The sequence below is a fragment of the Taudactylus pleione genome, unplaced genomic scaffold (genome assembly GCF_031769625.1).
Source record: "Taudactylus pleione unplaced genomic scaffold, aTauple2 ptg000659l, whole genome shotgun sequence".
Lineage (NCBI taxonomy): Eukaryota > Metazoa > Chordata > Amphibia > Anura > Myobatrachidae > Taudactylus > Taudactylus pleione.
The window spans coordinates 1,812,779-1,830,371 of record NW_028285061.1 but is presented as its reverse complement, the minus strand read 5'-3'; the positions used below and the strand labels follow the sequence as shown (position 1 = coordinate 1,830,371).

At 44.1% G+C, this 17,593-nt stretch overlaps 1 protein-coding gene across 1 annotated transcript in view; it reads left to right on the top strand.

Annotated features, from left to right (window-relative positions):
• The first annotated feature begins 527 nt into the window (after positions 1-527).
• MAP3K8 (mitogen-activated protein kinase kinase kinase 8) overlaps positions 528-17,593 on the top strand; it is a 49,409-nt gene continuing 32,343 nt past the window's right edge. The window contains exon 1 of the mRNA XM_088455531.1: positions 528-791. Within this exon, the coding sequence (XP_088311657.1) occupies positions 767-791 (25 nt within the window). The 5' untranslated portion in view covers positions 528-766. The remainder of the gene's footprint in view (positions 792-17,593) is intronic.

The following is a 17,593-nucleotide window of genomic DNA, read 5'->3' as shown; positions in this document are numbered from 1 at the left end:
GATGGTGATCCCAGGGTACGACCTCGGTTGTAGCGCTGGGTTCACAGATGCAGCAAGGAGACAACTCCTGCTGTATTAGCATTTTACATGGACGGAATTGCACGGCCGCTTGTGTGCGGCTCGGCAATTCCATCCATTCTGAATCAGGCCCTCAGTGCATACCCAGCTTAAGAGATTTTGATACTGCAAATGTTGCAAGGTTATCATTATTGTTTCTGGAGATAAATATTAACCTTTTGTGTGTCAGTGAGAAAACTAGATTGAAAAGGTTAAGTTTTCATAAGCAGTTTTGCAGCTTTCCTATATTGCAAGAATGAGATAACATAATGTCACAGTTTAGTCATGTAGAGCCTAAGGTTAGTATTAAGTGACAAATATCACTATGATATCATATGTTTTTAAAACATTTCCTTTGTAACAAGAAGTTTCCTTTCATCACATCATTCTTATAATGCAAACTGCTGTGAACCCTCCCTTGAATATTTAATGAGTTTGGGGACTTCCTCTGAGTGCCTGTGATCAGGCAGAGCTCTGTCTCTGTTGTCACTTAGGTGAAGTGCTGTCCTCTGTGCTGCTGCCCATTCTCACGGGTGGCTGAAGAGTTAATACTGTCTCCTGCTGTTTCATTCTCATTTCCTGGCAGCAGCAGAGTCTCAGAGAGAAAACTTCCTGCCCCTGGACTTTCCAGTATTGAGAGCTGCAGCTCAGCAGCAGCACTCTCACCGGGACACGTAAGCCTTGTGGACTCTCCATGGGTAGCTGAGCAATGCTGGAACACATGGCGTACACAGGTAATGATAGGGACATGGTGCACATATGGAGGGCAGACTGCAGTGTACTGTACTGTCCCCTGGGGTAGGAGAGATGACGGTCACGCATAGCAAGGTTTTAATGGCTCAATACGAAAAACCACTTCGCAGGGATAAATCCTCATACAGTATCTCTCCCCTCTGTCCCACCTGGCTGTTCGCTCCTCCTCTTTAGATTGTAAACTCTTAAGACCTTGCAGGACGTATGGGCTCTGCTGGCGCTGAATTTGTAGGTATTATGAGAGTGCATAAGTATAAGTAGTAATGGTAATATAGCTTGTACTATACGTTCTGCAATGTTTTCTATTGTAAAGGGCCCCATACATGGTACGATGTGTACCCACCGATGCTTCTGACTGCCAACATATCGGGTGGTCCCCTCACATGGGGCGATCCAGTGCCCGCCCGCCTGATATGCTGACCCCCCCTTGCATGGACCTGCATGTGATCTTTCGTCGCTTCTCCAGATCTCTTGTGCATGCAGAAAGATCTAGAGGAGCAACGGAGGAGCGCGCAAAGGACTATATTGTGCCTACACACGGAACGATATAGCTGCTATATCTCTCCAATCCGTCAGATCGGCAGCTGTATCTTTCCGTGTATGGGGCCCTTAAGTCTTTAACTTCAGCCTCGTAAGTCTTTTGCACTTTTTTCTTGTATGTTTGCACTGTTTGTGTTTATGTACTATGTAAGGCGCTGCGGACCCTTGTGGTGCCATATAACTATAATAATAATAGATATGCCACTGCTGCACAATCTTTTGATGCTAAGGTGCCAGTCAGCATTCTGCTTGTTGCAAGATCCACCCTGTGGCATCTAGATGTTGTGGTATGGAGTTGCAAGCCCAAGAAGGGCTTGCTGGGACTTTCAGTACTACAACACCTGGAGAACCTCAGATTGGTTACCTACTCTATAAAATGCCTAGCAGCAGACATGGGGGCTTATGTAATAGGATGCGATCTGGTGCCACTGCGGGAACTCCTGCAAGTCTTCCCGTATGTTAAAACCAGCAATCATTTAAAAGCCAAACCAAGCAAGAGACTCGCAGGAGTTCCAACAGATCGCACAATATTACATAAGCCCCCATGGAATTTACATTTTTGATTTTGCAATGATTTTGCCTTTGAGAGTGTTTGCTAGGTCTGACAACAAGTTGGATCTTCTCTTAAGCAATAAGCATAACAGCCCCTGTGCGTATAATGCATTATCCATTGTTGTTGTAGAAAGATATGTCATGGTTCCATTTATGTCAACTGAACATACAACAACGTAAGGCAGAATAAATTGCATCATTATGAAAACATGTATGAGCTACCGACTGGAATTGCTGGCAGTAAATAGAGTGATAATAACATGGGAGGTTCCTGCTCTTTGTGTATGGTCTCTGAGGAGTAATCTGCTGTCTCTATAAATGTCTGCTCAGGGTGATGTTGTGATCTCTATCAGATAATAGATAGCATTTCTATTGTAAGTTGTAGTATGCTTTAGTTCCCACTTGGCTGCAAATTGCTACCGTCTACCAGTGACCATATATGGACGGTAACATTTTTGGGATTCCTGTCTGGGACTGTGCATCTATGTGAGGTAGGAATGAATCACAACTATTCCCACTATTGTCTTGATAACAGTCCCTGGTAACTGCATAACAACTACATTCCAATCATACTGTATCAGTAAGAACATACAGAGTTGCTTTTAGTTCTGGCAGGTGATGTGGTCTTGTTGATGGCATAATTTAAATATAATGTTTTCATTTTGATGACTTCAATATACAGTATTTTAAAAAGTACTATACAATCTATTTTTAAAAAAAATAAGAGTTGGGGTATTTTTTAAACTATAAGTAAAAAAAAATAAAACAGTAACTAAATGCCCTGAGTAAGGGAATAACTAGATATGATTCTCCTGTTAGAATGGGACAGTCTCCTGCCCTAACCTCAGAATAGTGCTTATCTGGTTGCAGTGATAACATGGTCACAACTTGGGACATATAATAGTAACTATGTGACCATTACTTGGCTTTACACTATAGGGTCCCATATATGTCAGGGAATTGGGAATATTCAATATGTTGAAAAATCTCAATTCCCTGATCCTGACCTGAAAATGGTTGCAATGGGCAAGTTAGGGATTTTTACTGGGTCGGATTGGCAGAATTAGGGCCTTAGATGCATTGGCTCCTTAAGGCCATAATAACATAATCCTGATAAACCTCAGTGTCTTAAAGTGTTCACCAGCTAAGTAGTAAAGTGTAGCTAAGTAGTAAAGTACACACTGTGTAAAGTACACACTTAAAAATAAATAACCAGAAACGTCATTATAAATAGTGACAGTTTGCAACTTTATCACAGTACACATTTTTCATGCATTGTTTCACATTGTAACCTCACATAGCCTAATGCTAGGTACACACCTAAACGATTTCACTCACAATCCGACTGACCACAATTTTCAGAGTGATTAATAAAGTTAGTGAACATCCAATCTCTAGTGTACACATTAGTGATGTACTGTTCTCCGAACGATGATTAACTGACCTAAGAACGTCACATAGGTGATGTTTTTAAATTAACTATCAGCAGTAATGTCCGACAGATGATCGGAAATTCAAACACACTATAAAATGTGCAGGATATTTGGAGCAATGGCGCCAGCAGGTCGGATCAGATCCGACTACTTTTGGAACAGTAATTGACCTCTGGGACTGCATGCAGACTCTGAGATTATTGGACAGTGCAGCCGAAAATCAGCTTATCAGCCCGATTATTGCATAGTATATACTGAGCAAACTATGTATAAACTGTATGCAGATCACTGTAGCATAGAAATGGTTTTATGTTTCTTATTTTAAGCTATTTGCCCCTTACTGGCCACCTATTCTTCCCAGTAAAGAGGAGAGGCTGTTGGACAGTGGAGCATCATCATGTAGTGTACACAGTTATCATGGAAAGTCAGCATTTATTTGCAAACCGTTTATAGGATAGTTCCAACTCTAAATGCAGCCCTATGGTCACTCCAGTATGTTCTTACCTTCTTTTGGCTTGCTACTGTAGCATTTGGTAGCAAAGGAATATGCTGTCACTATATAATGTTAATAAACAAGCAACTTGCAGTATGTTGTGACAGTGGTCAAATTCAAGAACAGAGATCAGCATGACCGGATTCACGTTCAAGGGCCTATACTGAGAAGGGGAGGAGCCATGACCAGTGCTGGGTGGGTGTGGCCAGAGATACGTGGGTGTGTACACATCCTACACTATCAACCCTACTGTCTCCCTAAATACATAAAGGTAGAAAAATTGCATAATTTTGAGAGAAAACTAGAAATACAATTTTAATACTTATGATTTATGGCTGACTTTGTGACAGCTAGACAGAACCTTGTCATCCTGCTGCTATGATGATGGGCCTATTTGTATGTGGAGGCCTGGAGCTCCATCTACCCTTTTGTTAATCTGGCCCTGCAGATCAGCAGTATTTATTTGGCATTCACACTCAGATTCTGTGCTCGCCTGCACACTGTAAATTTGGGACCTCCAACAATTATCTTCTCTTTACATGTCTCTTTAGAATGTTTCATATCTACCCCTTATTCATGTTATGCCACACAGTAGTACCCCTTATACATGTTACGCCACACAGTAGTGCCCCTTATGCCACACAGTAATACACCTATACACATTATGCCACATAGTGCCTCTTATTCACATTATGCCATACAGTAGTACACATTATTCCACACAGTAGTACCCCTTATACATATGATGCCACATAGTGCCTCGTCACATTATGCCATACAGTTGTACACATTACTCCACACAGTAATACCCTTTATACACATGATGCCACATAGTGCCTCTTCACATTATGCCATACAGTAGTACACATTATGCCACACAATAGTGCCCCTTATGCCACACAGTAGTGCCTCATTCACATTATGCCATACAGCAGTACACATTATGCCACACAAGAGTACCCCTTATACACATGATGCCACATGGTGCCTTATTCACATTATGCCATACAGTTGTACACATTATGCCACACAGTAGTACCCTTTATACACATGGGGGTAGATGTATGAAAGCGGCATGTTAAGTGCCGCTATAACGCTTCCTGCTTTGCCTCTTTACCGAGGCGAAGCAGGAAGCACTACCGATGAGATGTATAAACATCCGATCGGCCGGAGAGGGGGAGCGTTAACTCCCCCCTCCGGCAGTACCCGCTAGAGACAGCAGCGCATCAGCCTAGTGTTGATGCGCTGTGTCTCTGTCCCGGCCGGCTCCACTGAGCATGCGCGGGATCTCACAAGTTTCGCGAGATCCCTGCGTGCAGCCTGGAGCTGGCAGCAGCCCCAACGACAGCTACAGCTGGCCGAACGGTCATGCGGTATGACCGTTCGTACATGGCCCTGCCGCTCGGCGCTGCTATCTTGTAGATAGCGCCGATAATGACAGGGGCGCACAGCATCGGACCCCGATAATGAACAGGTTACTGTAAATGGAAAGTAAGACAGGTGAAAGTAAGTCAGGAGACTGGAAGCAAAACATTAAGGGTCATACCGCTCCCCACCCCCAAAATCCCGGTCTGGACTAAGTAAAATAGTCCATCCGAAATGGCTGGACTTATTTCTAGATTAAATATAATTGCGCCTAGACTTAATATGGGATTTTCTCCCGATTTGACCTCAAGTAACTGTGAGAAGTTCTCACATTAATTATAACTGCATGGTTAAAGTATACGGCTTTTAGAAGCAAGGGATATTCATTAACTGCCAGACTGTACCCAGTATACCCACGCTTTTTTATTTTAAGGTGGTTGTAGAGGTTCTCCTGTAAAGAACACTGGGACTAGGTAATCAATGAAAGATGTTTTAGAACTAAACCGTGTCTATGTTTTTATTCACTACAGTGTTTTTTTCTTAAACTGTCTCTGTATTTACATTTTTCTTTGGCAAACTAAAGGCTGAGTGAATTGGGCGGTCTGGTCGGCTTGATAATACGATTCAGTGTACACCTGCCTGCTGCTTTACAATGCCGGCGATTGCGACATTATATATCGGGTGGGGCCATGATGCATTGATGACGTGTGTGGCGTCACATCCCCACACAGCAACTTCGCAATGTCATAGTCCGGTGTATGACGTGATGTGACGTGCTGCATGTAACAGCATCGTTCATTGCATCACCGCATTTGCAGTGCAGAACAGCAGATGGGACGATGCGATGAACGATGGATCGGGCGTGCACACTATACAATGTGTATGATATATTGTTCTGATCGCTTTCGGTACTATATATCGTACGATACATCATATAGTGTGTACCCAACTTAAGGAAGCACGGGCCCCAGGACAGCCCTGGTGTTTTGAAACTACCCCTCCTCTCGGTGCCCCTGATTATCCAAATCATTATAGAGCCAGAAACATTTCTATAATATACTAAAATACCAAAGTTAGACAACTGCCGACTTCTGTGCTGAAAATCGCTCAGTTGGTGGGAAAGTTTCCAAATTTCCACCTACTTTGGAACAAGAATTGGCTGGTTGGGTTGGTTACACCAAACATGTTTGATATAACCATCAAGTCGAAACAACCGTTTTCCGCCTTTTTTTTTCCAGCATTTCCACACTAATGGACAATTATCGTTTATATTGTATATCCCACCTGTAGTAATGGTAAAATTATATAGTATACGTTTTGTCTATTAATAAATATACTATGCAAGAAGCAAGAGAGCGATTGTTTGTGACTGTGAAAGTTAAAACTCAATTTTATATGGCACGAGTGCCTCCTTCTTGCTATCAGCAAATCTGTTAATTTGCAAATTACGTATAAGATTTGAGGACCTTTGCTGGTCTGACAGCAGTGTTCTAACCTGAGGTTATATTGTCACATTCAATACCAACATATAATGAAATTGCTTATGTATGATATGATTATAGATTTATATATATAAAAAAAATCACTGGTATAATTTGATTTACTTTGTTTTTTATTTACATTTAAATGGGTGACTGCAGATGACTTTTGCAGGCAGCGCTGTATGTTGGTGACAGCGCAGGGAGCTGGTGACAGATGACTTTTGCAGGCAGCACTGGGTGTTGGTGTCAGTGCTGGGAGCTAGAGATAAAGATGACTTTTGCAGGCAGCACTGGGTGTTGGTGTCAGTGCTGGGAGCTGGTGACAGATGGCTTTTGCAGGTACCGCTGGGTGTGGGCAATAACGATGGAAGCTGGAGATCGAGATGATTTTTGCAGGCAGCATTGGGTGTCGATGACAGATGGAGGGAGATGGAGACAGAGATGCGTGTTACAGGCAGCACTGGGTATCGGTGAATTGGAGATGGAGACATAGATGAGTGTTAAAGGCAGCGCTGAGTGTTGGTGATATCGCTGGGAGCTGGTGACACTCTATGCAACAGGTACAGCAACCCTGTTACGCCTGCAAAACACATTTCTCAGCGATGTTCTTATACTTCTGTATATGCGGCGCCACCCAAAGCACAATGGCCATCATTCAGAGGCGGCCGTACGGTCTACGACCGCACGGTCGCCTTGATGTTTGTCAAGTGTGCATGCGCACGAGGGAGCCGGCTCCTTCGTGCGCATGCGTGAGACCCGCTAAGACCGACAGCGCCGGTCGTAGCGGGTCTCTTTCCAAAGGGGGCGAGCTGTCGATGTTGATTGACAGCTCGCCCCGCCCGGAAGGCGGGCCGGGGGGGTGGCAGCCCAAACGGAGGCGTTCCCATGGGAGCGCCTACCGTTTGGGGGAGGCCCCACTGTCATCACTGGTGATGTCAGTGGAGAGCTTCCGGCTCTGACAGAGCCAGAAGCTCTCCGGGGCTTATGACAAGTGAGACCCTACCCTAGGGTCTCGTCGTAAGCCCTGATGGTCGCGATACAATCACCCTAGCGGTCGTTAGAGCTGTGGATGTAAACCCACAGCCTAATGACCGAAACAGAGGGGGGGCGGTCAGGATGCAAGCGGCCGCCCAGTTTCTGAGCGACCGCTTGCATCCTCCGACCGCCTCTGAATGAGGCCCAATGTCTCTTCCCTGAGCCTCTCAGTGATGTTATCCTTCTGCTGCTACAGTTGTTCAATTCAGCTTTTTTTCTGCTTTATTTTAAGAGTTTTTTACGCTGATTTAGTGCTTCTACACTATCCTCATTGGGAGCAGATTGTATGGTCTCCTCTTGCTTATAATGGGTGTTTGTAACCAGGCTGCCTTTGTTGCTGTTGCTGTGGTATCCCCCAGATCACCTATGGGTTCTTCTAAGCCAGTGCTGTCACTTTGCTGCCTTTCATGATGTGTCCATATTGATGCATATTCTGCTATCCTTTATACCGGTTCCAGTGCTGGTAAATTGCGCCACCAAACATCGTGATTTCAACTTTATCTTTCTCTGTGGTCACCACTAAAACTCATCTTCATCTGCAGGATCTGTCAGCTGTCTAAAACAGTATTGGTAATCAACACTTAGATGTTCTCCGACAGATTGGGTCTTAAATTCCGCTAATACTCCTGTATTGAGAGGTCGTTGTTTCACTATCTCTGCATCCTGCAATTCAATTTGCTGTTCTTCCATACTTTGACTCATCTGTGACATCGCTATCTGAGCCATACATCTCATCATAAGCTTGTCCTCCCTCCAGATCCTCAGTATGGAACTCGGGATGTTCTTCTTCTTCCACACTGTCACTAATTGTTTCCTCTATATAATTGTCCTCAGTGGAGTCCATTTTAGAATAATTATAACTTGATGTATATATTGTTGCAAAAAAAGACAATATAGTAGCAATGAAAGCTCTTATTTTATCTTTATGAATAATAAATTAAATTTTATTTCTAAAAAAAAAAAAGCACTGAAACACTGGTCCCACTGACTCATGTATAGTTCAATAACCTATGCATTATGGAAATTGCTGAAACACCTGCAAAAATCTGCTACTGTAGACATAGAAATAGCAGCTTTTTAATTGATCACACTTATAATGCTCATTGCAGTGACAGTGCCTCGTCTTACAGTGGATATGTTACCTATAATAGACTTGCCTTTACATGGGGATACATTGGACAAGTGTGGACCTACTTTAATGCTGCTGTCAAACATTCTCCAAACTTTAGAATAGCATTAAATGTGCTCTTTTTATTGTACTATATGGAGGATGGGGAAAGTAAACACGTTATTATTAGGGATGTGCAGGCTCGGATAGGTTCGAGTTTGCACGTGGAGTTCGGATTTTTCCCTCCAAAAAAACGGAACTCAGAACGAGGCAAAACGTCATCTTACATGGACGAACATCATCATTCCTGGACAAAAGACCAGGAATGATGATGTTCGTCCATGTAAGATGACGTTTTGCCTCGTTCTGAGTTCCGTTTTTTTGGAGGGAAAAATCCGAACTCCACGTGCAAACTCGAACCTATCCGAGCCTGCACATCCCTAGTTATTATGTGTAATTGTCATACATAACCCTTAAAATATCCCATGGAAATTTCCTATTTAGGCATCTTCTAGAAAAAGGAGGAAGTCTGCTACAGCATTATATGGACTTACAGGCCCTGCATCATTACCAATAAATAGCAAATTCATATCATCTGCGATAGTTTGTTCTGGTTGTGTTTGATGTTTAACCAGATCATTTTCAGATTGCCCACTGTATAGTGACAGCAGGCATGTTAGGAATAAAAGCCCCCATACATCAGCAATTGATTGCAGCAATCGTTCAATCTGCAATCGATTGTGTATAAACATCTTTCCCTTTTTCAATCGATTGCAGATTGCAGAATTGCCACAATCGATTGAAAAAGGGAAAGATTTTTATACACAATCGATTGCAAATTGCACGATTGCTGCAGTCAATTGCTGATGTATGGGGGCCTTTACACTAGGGAGAGATTTAATAAACCTTCAAAAGAAAACAGGTGGTGGCGTTTGCCATCAGAAGCTACAATCTGATTGGTTGCTGTAAGGCAACTCCTGCAATTGTTCTCTTTAGAAGGTTTGATTAAATCTCCCATACACTCTTGGCCAACAGTCCTTTAAATGGTTGCTCTATTTTATAATGATTTCGGTAGATGTTTTTGGACACCACGTCACTTAATCTATTTCATGTTAGATCTTGTGACTGCCTCAGTGCCTCTTATTCACATTAAGCATAGGAAAAGTATGAGCACAATGAGGAGTGTGATTCCTGTAAAGCATCTGAGGTCTGTCATTGTCAGAGTTCTGCTTTTAGACAATAGAGCAGCTTGGTTTCTTTTAGTGTCAGTTCTGTCAGTGCTGGCAAAAAGTTGTTACATTTTGCAGCTTTAAATAACTTTTATGGAGCAAAGGATGTTTTGCTCCTTCTTAGTAATGACCGCCAAAAGGAAATTTGTTATTGCAGAGCCTGGGAAGCCCAGTTAGCTGACTGATAAGATGCCCCATATGGGACAAATGTACCTTTTATCTTGTCTCCATTACGTAGCCACGGTTCTTGTGTAAATAATGTGCCACTTATTAGAAGTAGGAATTGGGGGTGACTTGGGTGTATTGGAATTGTGTGTGGTCTGAGTGGTACTTTGGGGAGAATAGGATGTTTGACTGGCTGGTGGAGCAATGCTCTACTGGAAGGGCATGTAGGAGATGTGAGGGGCACGTGGGGACATTTTGGGACATTGGCCCTCATTCAGAGCCACTCGCTAGCGGCAGTACGCTCGTTCCGAGCGATGTTCGCACATCTGCGCATGCGTACGGATCGTTATACGCGTGCGCGAACCAGTCAGTGCGGCCGAAATTCATGTGCTCGCAATATAGCGAATGCCTGCTATTTTGAGTGACAGAATGAGGCGTATGTGGGTGGTAACAGGGGAAGGTGTTTGAAAATGGGGAGTGGAGATCCGAACGCAGGCGTGCTTAAAGGTCAAAACGGGCGTTTTATGGGTGTGCATAATTAATACAGCAGCGTCATTGACCACGTCACTGGGTTATTTTATAGCCAGAACTGCTCGCAAGATTGTGGTAGCAAAAACCAACCACAAGAATAGCGAGCAGTTCATACGCTGGTCGATGTACTCGATTAATCTAATAAATAGCGGACATGACGTATGGTGCGAGCGGCCAGGGGGCGTTTTTAACAAATAAACGAGCGTATGTTTTGCTCGCTCGTTCAGACTTAGAGGTGTGAACAGACTGCAATGTGCGAACGGATCATTTGAATAGCCATCCCTTGTTTTTGAACGAACGACCGCAAATAGCGAACGGCTCTGAATCAGGCCCATAATGTGCAGAGAGGAGATGGAGAAAAAAAGGAAATTGCCAGAATGCCGTTACAGATCAATGTATCTTCAATTGAATTTTTAAGTTATTTTTAAGTTATGCCTGAGATTAATGGTAATGTGCGGACCTTTAGCAGGCAGCCCTTGAAGTGTATTGGCTTGCCCATCATCGCACCAGAACATATGATAGCTCAGTTTATGCTTAGAATTGATTTGTGTGCACCACAGAACCTTGATGTGAAGTTATAGTAAGAGATCATCAAAGGTCTGGTGTTAATCCATTGTTATTGTTGCATCCAATCTGCCATAATGGCTTATTGGATATATTATGCAATTCTAGTATGAACAGCATGTCACCTACAGTATCTGTGCTGAGGGTCCATATGTATAGATTGTACAGTGTCCTGGTCTCCTATAATAAGCATTTGTGCAGCCTGCATCCTCCTACTTCATTATTCAACCCCTTTTTTCCACTCCAGTCCCTGTAGCTCAGCTCGCGGTCTTAATTTTGGTAGCTCACCTAGCTGCATTACTGCCTAGTCAACTAGGAGGAAGTGACCTCTGACGTGTGCTCCCCCGTGGCATCGACACCATGGGTGGAGCCACAGGGAAGCATGTCAGGTGATTGCCGCAGCTTCTACAGCAATCACATGATGTGCTTCCCCGTGGTTCCACCCACGGCGTCTATGCCACAGCGGAGAGAGAGACTCCCGTCCAGCCCTTCCGGAAAATGGTATCTGGTCATTAGGTCTACATTGTCTAGATAGACAATGTTTGGGTAGACAATGGAAGATAGACAGGCAATAGATAAACAAGGACTGAAGGTCGACACACTAAAGGTCGACTGGTAACAAGGTCGACAGGTATGAAGGTCGACAGGCAGTAGGTCGACAGAAACTGAAGGTCGACACGCTAAAGGTCAACTGGTAACAAGGTCGACAGGTATGAAGGTCGACATGGTCATTAGGTCAACACTCATATGGTCGGCATGCAAATGGTCGACACATATTTTGTTTTGTTTTTTAGCCCTAATCTTTACCCTAACCGTCCTCTTGGTGCCTAACTCTAACGCTACCTCCTGGTGCCTAACCCTAACCGTCGAGGTAAGTGCCTAACCCTAACCGTCGGAGTAAGTGCCTAACCCGTCGGAGTAAGTGCCTAACCCTAACCGTCGGGGTAAGTGCCTAACCCTAACCCATCGGAGTAAGTGCCTAACCCTAACCCTTCGGAGTAAGTGCCTAACCCTAACCCTTCGGAGTAAGTGCCTAACCCTAACCCGTCGGAGTAAGTGCCTAACCCTAACCGTCGGGGTAAGTGCCTAACCCTAACCCTAAAAAAAAAAAGTGCTGACCATTTGACTATATGAGTGTCGACCTACTGCCTGTTGACCTTGCTACTAGTCGACCCGTCGCAGTAAGTGCCTAACCCTAAGCGTCGGAGCGAGTGCCTAACCCTAACACTAACCCTAAAAAAAATAAAAAAATGTGTCGACCATTTGACTATATGAGTGTTGACCTACTGCCTGTCGACCTTCATAGCAGTCGACCTTGTTACTAGTCAACCCGTCGCAGTAAGTTCCTAACCCTAATTTTTTTTTAAAATATGTGTCGACCATTTGACTATGAGTGTCGACCTAGTGCTTGTCGACCTTCATACCTGTCGACCTTGTTACCAGCCGACCTTTAGTATGTCGACAATCCGACCCTGTCGACGGTTAGTCCCTGTCGACCTACTGCCTGTCGACCTTCAGTACCTGTCGACCTATTGCCTGTCGACCTTCAGTACCTGTTGACCTTATACCAGTCGACCTTTGGTGTGTCGACCTTCAGACCCTGTCGGCCTTCAGTTCCTGTCTATTTATTGCCTGTCTATCTTCCATTGTCTACCCAAACATTGTCTATCTAGACAATGTAGACCTAATGAACCACACCCCCGGAAAATCACACAGCAGCCTTGCCTATATCTTTTGCTCCTCTACTGCACGTACCTCCTTGGAGCCGATAATTAATGGTGAAATGTGCCTGTGCTTAAAGTTTATTTACAAACTGCAACAATATCACTGTAATAATTAAAAAAAATAGATTTTCATTTTCATTAAATTAACTTTTAATTGTTCGGTTATTAGCCAGATTTTTTTTTTCCTTCAATTATAGTAGTTCTTCCGGAGGTTTCATTTCTCTAAAGTAGCTCACACCTCAATTAACGTTGGAGACCACTGCTCTATGAATTTCCCCTATGAGATATCTCTCTGCTTACAATGAGTATCTCTTTGTGTAACCTGATCTGATGTAACATCACGTAGCTGCCAGTTCAGACTGCTCTAGATTAGGCAATAAGAGGAAAGAGACTTGTTTACAAAGAAACTGGTTTGTGACCTATTTAGGTGCATTTTCGTTTTCTAGCTGTAGCTGTTAATGTGATTGCTGGCAGCACTTAAGACCCCCATGTACTATCCGACAGATTGCCGGAACCTGCAATGGGATCGGAAATGCAGACCGGTGGCCATCGATGTTCGGCGATGCGTCTGAGGATTGGTGAAACTCTCCATGTTATATTTCACCGATTTGCAAATCGTGATTATATTTTGATCATGATCAGCAAATCGGTGAAATCCAACATGTTGGATTGCACCGATCTTGCAACCTGGCATCTCTGCATCGCACGGTTGCGGTGATCCGCCGCTAGTGTATGGGCCCCTTTATAAACTTACCGGCAGAGACCCTTACTGGCTCACATACCAGTAAAATGGCAGTCGGCCTCAAATGACAGCACCTATAGCATGCATAAGGTCTCCACTGATCCTCAGTGGCAGCAGCTAATGCCGATCATGGGAAACCAATATCAGGGATTTAGGGCCTGATTCAGAGCTGGACGCTATTTGCGCTCGCTCTTTCAGAAAAAGAGGCCGGCTATTTAAATTGAGCGCTCGCTCTTTGCGATCTGTTGACGCCTCTATGTCTGAGCAAGCGAACGAAATATGCGCTCGCTATTTTGTAAAGACGCCCCCTGGCCGCTCGCATCATACGTCATCTCCGCTATTTATTTGATTAATCGAGTACATCGAAAGGCGTCTGAACTGCTCGCAGTGCTTGTGGTTGGATTTTCCTACTGCAATCATGTGAACAGTTCAGGCTAAGAAACAACCAAGTGACGTGGCCGATGACGCTGCTTTGTTAATTATGCACACCCTTAAAACACCCGTTTTGACCTTTTGGCACGCCTGCGTTCTGATCTCCACTCCCCGTTTTCAAGCACCTTCCCCTGTTACCACCCACAAACGCCTCCTCCTGTCACTCAAATTAGCAGGCATTCGCTGTTTTGCGAGCACACAATTTCCAACCGCAATGAATGGTTCGCGCATGCGTATTACAACCCATACGCATGCGCAGTTGTGCGAACATCGCTCGGAGCGAACGAGCGGCCGCTTACGAGCGGCTCTGAATCAGGCCCTTAGTATCTAATAATGAGCATGACGCTAATAAAAGCATCATCTCTTCATTCAAACTGTACCACACCTCTGGTAGCTGCAAGAAATGCCAGTTGCCAATTGCTGCTTTAATATTGGTGTCTGATAATATAACTGTCTTTAGGTGCCCATCCACTAGACGATTTATTTACGATATCGTTCAATCATTCATAAATCGTTTGCAAAAATGTCTAAAACGACCAGCATTGCACGCTCCTGTTGGTCGTTAAAGGCCCCCATACATCAGAGATTGATTGAAGCAATCGTGCAATTTGCAATCGATTGTGTATAAAAATCTTTCCCTTTTTCAATTGATTGCAGATTGCAGAATTGCCACAATTGATTGAAAAAGGGAAAGATTTTTATACACAATCGATTGCAAATTGCACGATTGCTGCAATCAATCTCTGATGTATGGGGGCCTTTAGACATCTATCATCGGGCAAACATGCTGGACACCCTGATGATAACGTCAGGTGCAGCATGTTTGCAGATGATTGATGTTCCTACACTGAATGACCTGAACGTTCAGTGTAGGCACAGCACAGACTGACAAACGACTGCACGATTACAATGTCATAATTGTGCAGTCTTTTTGAGGTCTGCTAGTGGATGGGCACCTTAAGACTTGCCACGCGTACAGAATTTTCCCATCAATGGGTAGAATTCTTAATTCACTACCTTGTATATTAGTTGTTTCTCAATCTCTTAGATTTGTTTCATAATCTCATAAATGTCCTGTGCTAAGTAATGTATCATTGCTATGCTAATAAAGGATAACAGAAAAAGTAGGGGAATATACACCAAGGGGCAGATTCAATTAGCCACAGTGTTTACCGTGTGGATAAAGCTACAGGTTTGACGCTTAGAGCTATACAATTAATACAATAAACCCTAGATGCTGTGTTAAGTGCCTGGAATCTATGGGTTAAGCTGGGTACACACTGAGCGAATGTTGGCACGGTATGTTGTTTCCGGCCGAATCGGAACAACATATCTGCTGCATTGCTCAGTATGTACGGCCAATATGCGCTCTCACACTGTCGCATGCAGTGTCGTCCGATTGGTTGTACTGCACGTCCAACCGGACAATATCGCATGCGGCCCCCGTTGCAGGTAATGAAGGACAGAACAAGGGATCGTTCCGTCGTTCATTACCTCGTTTTGATGTGTACCCGCAGGGGCGGGGGGAGGGGCTGTTGGGGAAAGCATACACCGCTGCTCTGCATAGCAGAGCACAGCATCTATTCACAGTACGGGGAGGAAGCCCGGGGGCAGCTCAGCATCTCGGAGATGCTGGGCACGAACCTTAGTGATGTAAATGGTGTGTGCCGCTAGGCCACGCCCCTTTACATGTAGGTCACGCCCCCTTTTCACGGCAGGTGTCAGAGCTGAGGTAGCCGACATGGAGCACCCGGCACCGTATAGGTGAGGGTGAGAGGTGCACATTCCCCCAGGGATGGGGAGGTCGGAGCTAGTACCAGGTCTTAGGGGTCTATTTACTAAACAGTGTTAGGAGACAGAGTAAAAAGTGATAAGAAAGTTATAAGGTGCCAGCCAATCAGCTCCCAACTGTCATCTCGCAGGCTGTGTTTGAAAAATGACAGTTGGGAGCTGATTGGCTGGCACCTTATCACTTTCTTATCACTTTTCACTCTATCTCCTAACACTGCTTAGTAAATAGACCCCTTAGTTCTGCTGTCAGACTTCCCTGTCAGCACTCGCATGGGGATCTCTGTTATCAGGTAGCTGGTGTGGCGGGTTACTCCAGCTGCAACTTAGGGGGCGATTTAGGGGAGCCAAAATTACATTTAGCTTGGGGACCTCCAACCTAAAAACATTGTGGCACTCTTGAAACCATGTTAAGGCATCTTTTCATACTTGTGAAACCCATATATGGATGATAGCATGTAATAGTAAAGAACATTCTAAAAGACACCTGCAATATATATTTTTTCTGCTACCAGCAATTTATATTAGTGAAGTCACGGACCAGTGGTTCTCAAGCTTTTTCTTACGTGGGTACTAGGGGCGGTTTACGAGAGGAGGGGCCTGCGTGCAGACTACCCCGAGCGGGCCCCCTCCTCTCTATGGAGCAGTAGACTCTGGCATTGTTCCAGAGTCTACTGCACATGCACAGATCTCCGGTAACATGGCGCCCACACCATGGTCCCGGAGACGCCTCCACTGCACACGCACAAACCTCTGGGAAAATGGACGCTGCTCCATTTTGCCATTTATTTGCACTACTACTACAACTCTGACTTGGGACTCCTGAGAGGTAAGTATTAGTAATGGTGCAGTGTGAGCCCCTCTGGCCTGTGTGCACCGCACACCCTACACCTATTACAGATACGCAATTGTGAGTACCCCTTGGCAGCCCATGTATGTCATTAGTACCCAGCAAATTTGCAAAGCAATATATTTGTAATTAATATAATTGCCTTAAAATAAATGCTTAGGTGCAGCAATAACTGTACTAGAAACAGGATTTTTTTTTTAAATGATGCAACATTTATATTTGTTTTCCAGTAATTCAGATATAGTTGCATTGCCTTATTTCTTTGTTTTGTTTAGTCACATTTGTAATGCTTAACATTTTTTTTCCTTTGTGGGTTCAAAAGTGGAGTCAAACAGCTATTCTTAGATTGTATTGGCAAATTATTTTGAGGGATTCAAATTAACATGGTGAAATGTGTATGTAGTTTAATATGGTAATTCCAGCAGTTTAATCTGTTTTCAGTCTTAGATAAGGTCTTACTTCAGAGAAGGAAACTGAAACATAGGCTATCCAAATGAGGAAGGTGTTTTTCTGCATTATTAGAGCAGCTCCAACTCAAGGCAAGTAAATCTATTGCCTTAAGCTGGGTACACAGTGGCAGATATATATCGTCTGTTGAATTGAACGGCGTGTGTGTGTTGGGTGTGTACAGACGATATGTGTTCAGAGCCAATGGCCGATATATCTGCAGATAAATTGGTGCATCATGCTGTGTGTATGGGCGGTCAGCAAACCGCCCGCACACTTGCTGCAGAGGCCACGAGTGACTGAC